This window comes from Mobula birostris, chromosome 2 (genome assembly GCF_030028105.1).
Source record: "Mobula birostris isolate sMobBir1 chromosome 2, sMobBir1.hap1, whole genome shotgun sequence".
Taxonomy (NCBI): Eukaryota; Metazoa; Chordata; class Chondrichthyes; order Myliobatiformes; family Myliobatidae; genus Mobula; species Mobula birostris.
The window spans coordinates 93,303,130-93,315,363 of record NC_092371.1 but is presented as its reverse complement, the minus strand read 5'-3'; the positions used below and the strand labels follow the sequence as shown (position 1 = coordinate 93,315,363).

Below are 12,234 nucleotides of genomic sequence, written 5' to 3'. Positions count from 1 at the left end.
TGATGCAGACTGTCAGAATGCTCTCCACGGTACATTTATAGAGGCTTTTGAGTGTATTTGTTGACATACCAAATTTCTTCAAACTCCTAATGAAGTACAGTCACTGTCTTTGCCCTCTTCATAGCTGCATCGATATGTTGGGACCACGTTAGGTCCTCAGTGACCTTGACACCCAGGAACTTGAAACTGCTCACTCTCTCTACTTCTGATCCCTCCTTGAGAATTGGTATGTGTTCCTTCATCTTACCCTTCTGGAATTCCACAATCAGCTCTTTCAACTTACTGACATTGAGTGCCAGGTTGTTGCTGCAACACCACTCCACTAGTTGGCATATGTCGCTCCTGCACACCCTCTTGTCACCATCTGAGATCCTACCAACAATGGTTGTACCAACAACAGTGTGGCTTTGTGTGGCCAAGTCACATCTTATGAACATAATTGAGTTTTTTTGATGACAAAGATGACTAACGAAGGTTGACCTGTGGATGTTGTCTGTGGATGATTTTAGTAAGTTATTTGACAAAGTCTCTCATGGAAGGCTCAAAGATTAATTTGCATGGGATGCACAGTGAATTGGCTGTTTGTATTCAGACTTGGGGGTAGTGGTCCATGGGATTTATCCTGGGTAGAGGTCTGTAATTACCGCTATTCCTCATGGATCTGTACTGGATCTTTGCTGTTTGTGATGTACATAAATAACCTGGATAAAAATGTAGATAAGTGGGTTAGTAAATCTGCAGATAATACAAAGATTGGTGATGTATTTGTGATATCAGTGCCCTTTCTCTTGAGAAGACTCTTCAGTGCATCTTTCTCCAATTTCCTTTGACTGCTCCAGTAGTCATAGCAGAGTATAAAATATGTTCAGGGGATTCAATTGGCCATCTGTACGTAGTGACAACGGCAGAATCAATGTTGGTCACATCAGCTTTGGTAAAATAGCTGTATTTGTACTGTGGAATTCCCATTTAATGCAGTCTTATCACTTCCCACTTCATACATTGTACTGGACTTCAAATGTTAACAAGTTTCTATTAATGTCTTTAAAAACTTATCAAACACCAGTTTAGATTCTAATCAGTAACTTATACCTAGGTATCTACTATTTTTACATAAATTAGAAAAAAACTATATCAATTATATTGTTTGATATCATTTATATAACCCATGTGGACACTGGAGTTGTACTGCAGCATTTCAATCATTACCCAGTAGTTGTTATCACAGAGTGGTATCAGTATTCAGTCAGTTACATACCTACACATGAAACAGCTATCAGTTGTATCCTGCATCCTGCCCGCTTCCCTTAACTGCAAACTCTTTTCTTGCAGCTACTTATTCAGCTTCCTTCTGCACGCTGCAGGGGATCCTGTCTCCACTCCAGCCCTGGCAGTGCACTTTGACCACTCTGCTCAAGTTATTCTTGTTTCCCCCCCACCCCCGCCCCGTCACATTCATTTGATGACCTCTCCATCGATAAGAACAGTTTCTTTCCATCTATAATCTTATTGATCTTGCATAATATACCCATTCTTCAGCCACTCCCTTTATTCCAAGGAGAATAGCCTCACCTGCTGCAGTACATCCTCATCACTAAAGTCCCTCAGCTAAGGATTCATTTGGGTAAACCTCTCTGCACCCTCTCCCAAGATGCAATGCCCTGAAGTGGATACCATCCTCAAATTGTGACTGAACCAATGACTTTAAAATGTTCATCCTGACTTCCTCACTCATGTATTCTATGTTGCCATTTTTAAAATCCACATTCTCAACCTATCCTGCCGGCTTCATTAAACTATGAAGATACAATCCCCAGAGCTGTTTTTGTAGATTATATTGCCTCTCCTCACTCTCCTATTGAAAAGCAGCACATTTCAGAGCATTAACTGTCATCAGCCATTCCTCCACTCGTTTCATCTCTCTGCAAAGATTTGAACAACTACTCACCATACTGCACTCTCAGGTTTTGTGTTTGTTTAGAACTCCACATCATTAATAAAACATTGACATTGTGGAACTCCACTGTACATTTCCCTCCAGTCTGAAGAACAACCTCTCACTGCTGCTGTTTCCTGTTACTTAATAAAGTTTTCTGAATATGCTGCTCCTGCTCCTTTTATTCTGGATCCTTCAGTCCTGATGACAAGCCCATTGTGTGCAACCTCAACAGCCTTTTGAAAGTCTGGAAATAATCACATCTGCTGCATTTCCCTCATCAAACTTCTCTGTCATTTCATCCAAGAAACTATCAAGTTAGTTGAACATTATGTCTTTACCAAACCGGTCCTCGTGTCCAGTGACTACTAGTTTTTGCTTGATGTTTCCAGAACTTTCCCTACCATTGAGATTAACATTTAAAATTGTTTAATGTCACTTCCCGTACACAAGTGTAAAGGAGAACAAAATAATTGTTACTCCGGATCCGATGCAGCACTGTCTTGTCTTCCTTTCTCTTCACCATTTACACCTCAGACTTCAACTACTGCACGGAGTCTTGTCATCTTCAGAAGTTTTCTGATGACTCTGCCATAGTTGGATGCATCAGCAAGGGAGATGAGGCTGAGTACAGGGCCTCGGTAGGAAACTTTGTCACATGGTGTGAGCAGAATTATCTGCAGCTTAATGTGAAAAAGACTAGGGAGCTGGTGGTAGACCTGAGGAGAGCTAAGGTACCGGTGACCCCTGTGTCCATCCAGGGGGCCAGTGTGGGCATGGTGGAGGATTACAAATACCTGGGGATACGAATTGACAATAAACTGGACTGGTCAAAGAACACTGAGGCTGTCTACAAGAAGGGTCAGAGCCTTCTCTATCTCCTGAGGAGACTGAGGTCCTTTAACATCTGCCAGACGATGCTGAGGATGCTCTATGAGTCTGTGGTGGCCAGTGCTATCATGTTTGCTGTTGTGTGCTGGGGCAGCAGGCTGAGGGTAGCAGACACCAACAGAATCAACAAACTCATTCGTTAAGGCCAGTGATGTTGTGCGGTTGGAATTGGACTCTCTCACGGTGGTGTCTGAAAAGAGGATGCTGTCCAAGTTGCATGCCATCTTGGACAATGTCTCCCATCCACTACATAATGTACTGGTTGGACACAGGAGTAGATTCAGCCAGAGACTCATTCCACCGAGATGCAACACAGAGCGTCATAGGAAGTCATTCCTGTCTGTGGCCATCAAACTTTACAACTCCTCCCTTGAAGGGTCAGACACTCTGAGCCAATAGGCTGGTCCTGGACTTATTTCCTCGTGTAATTTACATATTACTATTTAACTATTTATGGTTTTATTACTATTTAATTATTTATGGTGCAACTGTAATGAAAACCAATTTCCCCCGGGATCAATAAAGTATGTCAATGACAAAAGAAAGAACACAATAATAAAACACAACAAATATAAGATAGCTTATATACACAAATTGATTGTATGTCCATCAAGTGATGCTGGGCACAGGAGTGTCTGTACATAAATTGACTGACAGAAAATGATAAAGTAGTGGTGGTTGAGGGTGTGGTGGGGTGGGTTAGTGGGTGGAGGTGTTGATCAGCCTCACTGCTTGGGGAAAGTAACTGTTTTTGAGATTGGTGGCCCTGACGTGTACACTACGTAGGCTCCTCCCTAACGAGAGTGAGACAAACAGTCCATGAGCAGGGTGGGTGGGATCCTTCATGTTGTTATTGGCCCTTTTCTGTACATACATCCTTGATGACAGGTATGCTGGCACCGGTGGTGCTCTGGGCAGTTTTTACTACCTGTTGTACCAACCGCGGTAGTTTCCGTACCATGCAGTGATGCAACTTGTTAGGATGCTCTCTACTGCGTATCTGTAGAATTATGTGAGCCTGGATTGTGCATAGTCCAGTTTCTTTCAGAAAGTAGAGGCATTGGTGAGCTTTCCTGATTGTGTTCTGGGACCATGAGAGGTTGTGCGAGATATGCACAACCTGATCAGTGTGGAGTTATTGTTTTATTACCCCACATGCATTTTTTTCCTGCAAACAATGGCATAATGTCCACAAATTTCTAGTCTTCAAGCATCACTGGTTCTATACTAAAATTTCACCAAACCCTTGGAGTAGATCCCCCAACCCAAGACTCACTTCCTGGGTACCCATTATTCTTTATTAAAACTACCACAATTCAAGGCTTTAAGATCACTTAGGTGTTTTATTTTTTATAACCCCTGCAGATCATCAGCATATATTCCATTTATCAAACCTGCAGATTCAATATCACTCTTACCTACGGGTTTATCTTTATAAAACTCCCTGGGGACCCTCTATCCTACCTTCGCCTGGTGCCCTGCACACAACTGTCAATGAAACACAGCTCTACTTGCTAAAATTCCTGCTTGGAACTTGCTGAAAGGTTTTTCTGATTCTGTTAATTGGATTTCCCCCCTTTGCCACTCAGCCACCTGCTAACCTACATAATGCCCCACCTGGTACTGCAGACTGCATCCTGTAGTTTAGACTTGGTTCTTTATTATTCTACACAAGTTCAGAATTCTTGGACTGCATTCTAATCTGTAACATACTCGTATGTTATTTCATATAAAATTTACATAAAAGATTAAGTGAGGTTCCAGCCTTTAACTCAGCCTTGAGTATCACAAACATGCAAGTATAAACCCCTAAATTTCTCATTGAAAAAAAGAAATTTAATTCCCATCTATTATTTAATTTACGTACACACTAACCCAAACTCAACTCTTATATAAAGGTAGTTCAAACCTGATGGGCTGAATGGCCTCATTTGTTGTAATTATCCTGCAAAATAACACTAAATGTCTACATTGAATTAGCACCTCTGACTGAATGCAATAAAGGCAATTCCAGAATCATCCCAGCCAATAACTTATACAAGAATTCTTCTTATATATACCTGCTCACACTCTCTACTCATCTATAATTTACCTTGGATTTCTGTTATTCAACATACAAAATATCCTCAATCCTCAGACAAAGGCCCCTCAATTAAATTACAGTCTCATGCATCCAAAGCCCTTTTTTGGAGTCCAGTATATAGTGTTGTTAATCTCAGTTAAAACCATCCCATCAGGTTACGTTCTAGGTAATAACCAGCCCATGGATCCATTATTGCCTAAGTAAACCAAACGTAGGTGTTGATATGACAGCAGTCTGTAGAGCCATCAGCTGGGCTCAGTCCACAGAAACATGCTGAGATTCTAGTCCTCAACAGCAGTTGTCTTACTGAGTAAGTGATGTGTGTTGATGGGAAGAGACAGCAAAATATTTTAACAGAATGTTATCTCCACTTCAGAATTTATTTGGCATTTCATTTTGTTAACAGAAGTACAAGACATTGAATCAGTCCTTACATGATGCAGTAAAAGAACAAGTGAAAAATGGAAACTCCGGAACAATCACATGACCTAATAATGGTATCAAATTTAACCTCTACTTGTATTCACTGAGTATCAAAATCTTCCCACTGCCACAGAAAGTTCAAATCACAAACTACAAATGTCTGTTAACTGCGGTGTTTAGGTTATGAGCGCGTGTGCACATTTTTGTGCTTATTTGAGACAATTGAAGAATGAGGGGAGAGACTGTGAGCAGCCAATACAGAGACAGTGCAGAATTCCCAAAAATCCCTATCTGAATGGACAATTTCCCCCAACAAAATGCCTACTACAACTGGGTCAACAGAAGCCCAGCGATTACATCAACTAACATCAAACCCATTGATAAGTATCACCAGGTCACATCAACATGATTATCACCCACCACTTTAATATAGAGCACGAACAGCATTGATTGATTTTAATCACATCAGTGTTGGCAATCATTAGACCACACGCACATTGTTGACCATTTCATTATTAATTGCATCTATAACAATGATTAATATCATCAGTGAAGATCTCCAGGACAGGGAGCCGAGAAAGAACTAAGGGCTTGTCAGTGTGTAATACACAGGACTAGCTCCTGCACGAGCCCTCCTCCACCCTCAGCTCCAGACCATTAGTACTGATACAGTACTGGACAACTGAGCCAAGACCTCCCACTGTGGTACACTACATCTGACTCAGACGCTTAACCCCATCCATCTGTACGGGAACCTGCAACAAGAGATGGGCTTGCACACCGTGCCTACTGTGAGAGCCAATGACAGTGGAAACTTCTCCCCACCCTCTTGCTGCAGAAGAACCCCTGACAAAGACCATAAACCCGCCTGTGGTGAAACAATGTGTAAACCAACAGCTCCCAGCATGAGAGCTTGCAGACCCTGCACCCCCCCTCAAATACACCACTATCACCCCCAACTCCTGAATACACCATCCCCCATTAACGTGCCTGGGGGCCTGCTTTACACTCCATCCAAGGCTTCTACCTTGCCCCCAGGACCTCCCCACCTCCCTGGGCCTCCACTCCACTCCCAATGATGAATACATTCACCTACCTCTCACTCTGCTGTTACACAGTCTGCTCCTAGTGACAGCACCAACTGGCTTAAGTTACACTGCCGTTTGCCCGGATGTATCTCTCGGCACTCCCCAAAGATTGGGCCTGGTTCACTCCCAGTCCAAGAGCCCTGGCTGAATCAGAGGTTGGTGATGCACAAAGAATCACCTATTCCCTCAAATCTCTTCCAGCTTCGATTCTAAGCCCTGTATTTCTATGCAAAATCTATTTTAAGAAAAACAAAAAAAAAAACAGCTGCCATTTAGGGTTCTAGAGTCCTACGATACCCATGAACTGGGAAACGTGCTGCATTCCATCATCAATATATACACAAATTATCAATTCATTCATCAAAACAGGGAAATCTGCTGGATACCAGAACCAAAGTCTATTTAAGTCATCTGACTGGTATTGTCGATATAGCATTGTGCAAACATTTGCCCAAATTTCATAAAAACAATGATTAATGCCCCTCCCTTCCTACTTATACAACGGTGTTTACTGAAGATTGACCGCTGCGACCCAGTGCCATGCTCTCTGGATGGACAGGCTGTGGTACCAGCAGGTTACCGTTACCAGCCGACACCTCCAGCTCCTCAGTGACTGCACCCAGAGCAAAGCTGCCCGTATCTGTCGGCTCTCCAATGACACCCTCGGCCATGGGAAGCTGGCCGGTCTGCTCCACCACCTGGCCATGACCACCATCTGAAAACAAAAGACGTTTATAAAGAACATAGAACATTTTGTGCCGACCTTGTAACCTACTCTAAGATCAATTTAATCCTCCCCCGCTATATAGCTCTCTGGTTTTCTATCAGCCATGTGCTTAAGAGTTTCTTCAATGCTCCTAATGTACCTGCCTCTACCACCCCCCGCAGGTGTGTAAAAAATCTTACCCCTGACATCTCCCCTATACTTTCCTTCAATCATCTTAAAATTATGCCCCTCATTTCCACCATGAGAAAATGTCTCTAGCTATCCACTCACAATCTATAACTCTTATCATCTTGTCACTCTCATCCTCCTTTACTTCAGAGCGAGAAGCCCTAGTTCACACAACCTATTCTCATATGACATGTCCAGGCAACATTCTGGTAAATCTCCTCTGCACCTTCTCTAAAGCTTTCACATCCTTCCTATAATTTCACTTGCAATATCACAACAAATTTCAGGTCTGTGGGGCTGCGACCAGCCTGTCGTAGTGTCTGTCACATAGGACAGAACTCTGAACCAAATTAGAGCCAGTGTGCCACTGCTACACTGACACACAAGAAAGACAGAGCTCCTAGAGAAGGTTCAGTGATAGGGGGAAACTCTGGCAGTCCTCAACATTGCCTCTGAACCTCACAAAGTATCAATTCAAATACAGTTATTAAATCCTCTTAACTATTACCATCGAGCTGGCCTATCAGCTGATGAAACCAGTGCCCAATGGTGAACTTCACTTGAAAGCAGCAGAGGGTACAGCAATGGAAGAGAATGTATAAAAATCTCTGCTGGCATCACGACTGATTAACTGGCCAAGTCCTGCAACACAGGCTGTCAGACTAGATCTGCAGAAGGTGACAACTGAGCTCCAGTTTACTTGGCTTTATCACCAATACAGGTGGCCCCCGTTTTCCGAACGTTTGCTTTACGACACCTCGCTCTTACGAAACACCTACATTGGTTACCTGTTTTCGTTAACAAAAGATGCTTTAACTGTTACGAAAAAGGCAGCGCGCGCCCAAACAGCCAAGCTCCTCCCCCGGAACTGCTTTCTAGCTGCCATTGCTTAAACATGTGCTTTATCTTGATTCTAAGGTATCGGAAAAGCCTAAAAGAGCTTGTAAGGCTGTTATACTTAGTGTAAAACTAGACATAATTAAGTGTTTCGATCGTGGTGAACGAAGTCAGAACATTGTCTGCACGTTGAACTTGCCTGCGTCCACCATTCACAATACTTATACACAGAGAGAAGGAATTTTGAAAGCTGTCGATGTTACTGTTGGTTCTGCTCATAGCAAGGCAGTCTTAGTCAGCATCCAATAATGGATAAAATGGAAAGTCTATTGCTTGAGTGGATTGATGGGTGTACAAAGTGTGGTGTTCCGTTAAGTTTTCTTATACTTAAGGAGAAGTCAGTCAATCTTTTTACTAAGCTGAAATAGAAAGCACTGGACGATGGTGATGAAAGTGTTGCGAAAGTGGAATTTAAAGGTAGTCATGGGTGGTTTGATCGGTTTCTGAGGCGAGGGTAGTTTCATAGTTTAATGTTTACCGGAGCAAGTGCTTCGGCTGATACTGAAACTGCCGAAAAGTTCCCAGCAGAACTGAAGAAAATAATTACAGAAGGTGGTTATTCGTATAAGCAAGTGTTTAACTGTGACGAAACTGCAATTTATTGTAGTCTTCCCGATTCCGGTAAGTGAAACTACACTGTTACATACATTATTTCTACTTTATATAGGCTGTGTATTTTTATGTGTTATTTGGTATGATTTGGCAGCTTCATAGCTTAAAGGTTACTGGAAAGAGTGTTTCTGCCGAGAGTGCTGCCGTGAGATTTTCGCTGCGCTAGACAGTGCTGCAGAAAAGTATTTCTACTTTATATAGACTGTGTATTTATCATATCATTCCTGCTTTTACTATATGTTACTGTTATTTTAGGTTTTGTGTGTTATTTGGCATGATTTTGTAGGTTATCTTTTGGGTCTGGGAACACTCAAAAATTTTTCCCATATTAATGGCTTATTCACTTTACGACATTCCGGCTTACAAAATATTTCATAGGAAAGCTCTACCTTTGGATAGCAGGGGAAACCTGTAATTCCTCTGTTCTAGATGCATCTGTTCGTGATAGTGTGGTAGGGGTGACTATCATGAAGACTCTAGAGAAGCTGGCCCTGGTTCACCTCCGACTCCTGGTCAGATCAGCTGTTGATCCCCTGCAGTTCGCCTACCAGGAGCACATTGGAGTTGACGATGCTGTCATCTACCCGCCTACACCCATTTGGATCAGCAGGGCAGCACTGTGAGGATCATGTTTTTGATTTCTCAAGTGCCTTCAATACCATACAACTCTCAATGCTGGGGGAAAAGCTCTGTTCAATGCAGGTTGGCACTTCCATTGTATGCTGGACAATGAGTTCCTGACTGGCAGACCACACAGAACTGTACTGGCTCCCTTCCCGTTTACCCTGTATACCTCGGACTTCAGATACAAATAGTCATGTTACCTGCAGAAATTCTCTGATGACTCAGCAATAGTTGGGTGTATAAAGGATGGGAGGATGAATACAGGGTCCTGGTGGAGGACTTTGTCAAATGGTGCAAGCTGAATCATCTGCAGCTAAACATTAGTAAGACAAAGGAGAATTTAGGAAGACTAAGCCTGCACTGTTCCCAGTTACTACTAATGGCGAGGATGTGGACGTGGTACCTGGGGGTGTACCTGAATGACAGACTTGAGTGGAGCACCAACACAGAGGCTGTGTAGAAGGAGGGCCAGAGTCGCCTCTACTACTCGAGGAGACTGAGGTCCTTTGGAGTTCTACCAGTCTGTTGTCGCCAGTATAATCTTCTATACAGTGGTGTGCTGGGAAAATGACGTTCACACGGGTGATGCCAACAGGCATCTGATGAGAAAGGCTGGCTCTGTTATAGGACTCAAACTGGACACACTGGAGGCTGTAGTCGAACAAACGGCCCTCCAGAAAATCCTGGCAGTTCTGGAAAATGTTTCTCACCCTCTGTATGCCATCTTGGCTGAGCAGAGGAACACTTCTGGTAATAGACTAAGACAACTGTGCTGCTCCAAAGAGCACTATATGAGGTCATTCTTACCTTCAGCCATTAGACTCTAGAATGAGTCAACCTATAGCCGGGGAAGAGATGACCTCCTCCTGTCAGACTGTTTGAGGTAACTTATTTTTTTTTTTATCCCTTCTACTTCTCTTCTAATATTTATATCTGTGCACTTGCAATGTTATTGTGACACTGTAATTTCCTTTGGGGTCAATAAAATATCTATCACACCATCCATGTGGGGACGAAGTTCCATCTCAACATCTTCCATCACATTGTGTGACAAACCAACATACTGAATGGGCCTGATTCAACAGTTGTCAAACAGTTCCAGACCAGTCTTTCTTGAGTGCTGTGGATCACCACATGCTGCAGAACTGTACTTGAACACAATTGGTAACTTCAGGCCCAGAAATGATCTTACTCCATTATTATTCGATCTGAGGTTCTGATCGGAAGTCCAGAAATCAGGGCCCGATGGCCGGAACCCCAAGTCTGTGAATCCTCGAGTCTGCTAATAATGGCCAGAAGCCGAAGAAGGCCTCTCTTGGAGTTCAAAGAATGTGTATGTGCATGGGTGGGTAGATTTTAATTACAGGAAAAATACTGGCATGGATAGAGAAATGGCTGACAGGTAGGAGGCAGCAAATGGGAATAAAGGAGGTCTTTTCTGATCGGCTGCCAGGGACTAGTGGTGTTCCTCAGGGGTCAGTATTGGGACCTCTGCTTTTCACATTGTTTGTCAATGATTTAGATAGTGGAATTGATGGCTTTGTGGCAAAGTTTGCAGATGATACGAAGATTGGTGGAGGGGTAGGTAGTGCCGAGGAAGCAATGCGATTGCAGCAGGACTTAAGACAAATTGGAAGAATAGGCAAAAAAGTGGCAGATGGAATACAGTACTGGGAAATGTATAATAATGCATTTTGGTAAAAGGAGCATTAGTGCAGACTATTATCTAAATGGGGAGAAACTTCAAACATCAGAGGTGCAAAGGGACTGAGGAGTCCTCGTGCAAGACTCCCATAAGGTGAATTTCCTGGTTAAGTCTGTGGTAAAGAAGGCAAATGCAATGTTGGCATTTATTTCAAGGGAAATAGACTATCAAAGCAAGGAGATAAGGCTTTGTAAGACACTGGTCAAGCCGCACTTGGAATACTGTCAACAGTTTTGGGCCCCATATCTCAGAGAGGATGTGCTGTCATTGGAGAGAGTCCAGAGGAGGTTCACGAGGATTATTCCAGGAATGAAGGGGTTAACATACCTGTTTGTTTGGCAGCTTTGGGCCTGTACTCACTGCAATTTAGAAGAATGCAGGGAGGGGATCTCATTGAAACCTACCAAATGTTTAAAGGACTAGATAAGGTGGATGTGGAGAGGATGTTTCCTTTGGTGGGGGTGTAAAGAACTAGAGGGCACAGCCTCAAAATGGAGAGATGAACCTTAGACAGAGGTAAGGAGGAATTTTTTTTAGCCAGAGAGTAGTAAATCTGTGGAAGGCTCCGCCAGACATTTGTGGAGGCCAAGACTGTGGGATATTTAAAGTGAAAATTGATAGTTTCCTGATTGGTCAGGGCATCAAAGGTGATGGCGAGAAGGCAAGTGTATGGGGTTGAGTGGGATCCAGGATCAGTCATGATGGAATGGTGGAACAGATTCGATGGGTTGAATGGCCTAATTCTGCTCCTATATTTTATGGTGGGAGGGAGGAGTGGGACTTGTTTTGTTGTTATTGCTTTGCCACTTGGTATGTTTTGTTTGGTTGTATTCAGGGTTGTTCTCCAAGCATGGAGGGCATGGCATGTTGGCACAAAAACATGTGGCAACACTTATGAGCTTCACCCAGCACACCCTTGGGTGTGTTAGTTGTTAATACAAACAACACATTTCACTGCATGTTTGATGTACATGTAATAAATGTGAATCTGAATTATTGTCATACCAGTGCATCGGTGTGTGCAATACAGCATGCCAAGAGAAATATCAGATGTACCCAAGAAATGCAGTGTCAACTTGG

General features: G+C 43.0%; 1 protein-coding gene across 2 annotated transcripts in view; it reads right to left on the bottom strand.

The window, feature by feature from the left end:
* Window positions 1-5,271: 5,271 nt before the first annotated feature.
* Window positions 5,272-12,234, bottom strand: part of dgcr2 (DiGeorge syndrome critical region gene 2) — a 122,765-nt gene continuing 115,802 nt past the window's right edge. For both annotated transcript variants that reach the window (XM_072245133.1, XM_072245143.1), the window contains one exon: window positions 5,272-7,136. In XM_072245133.1, coding sequence (XP_072101234.1) covers window positions 6,916-7,136 — 221 coding nt within the window. In that variant the 3' untranslated portion in view covers window positions 5,272-6,915. The remainder of the gene's footprint in view (window positions 7,137-12,234) is intronic.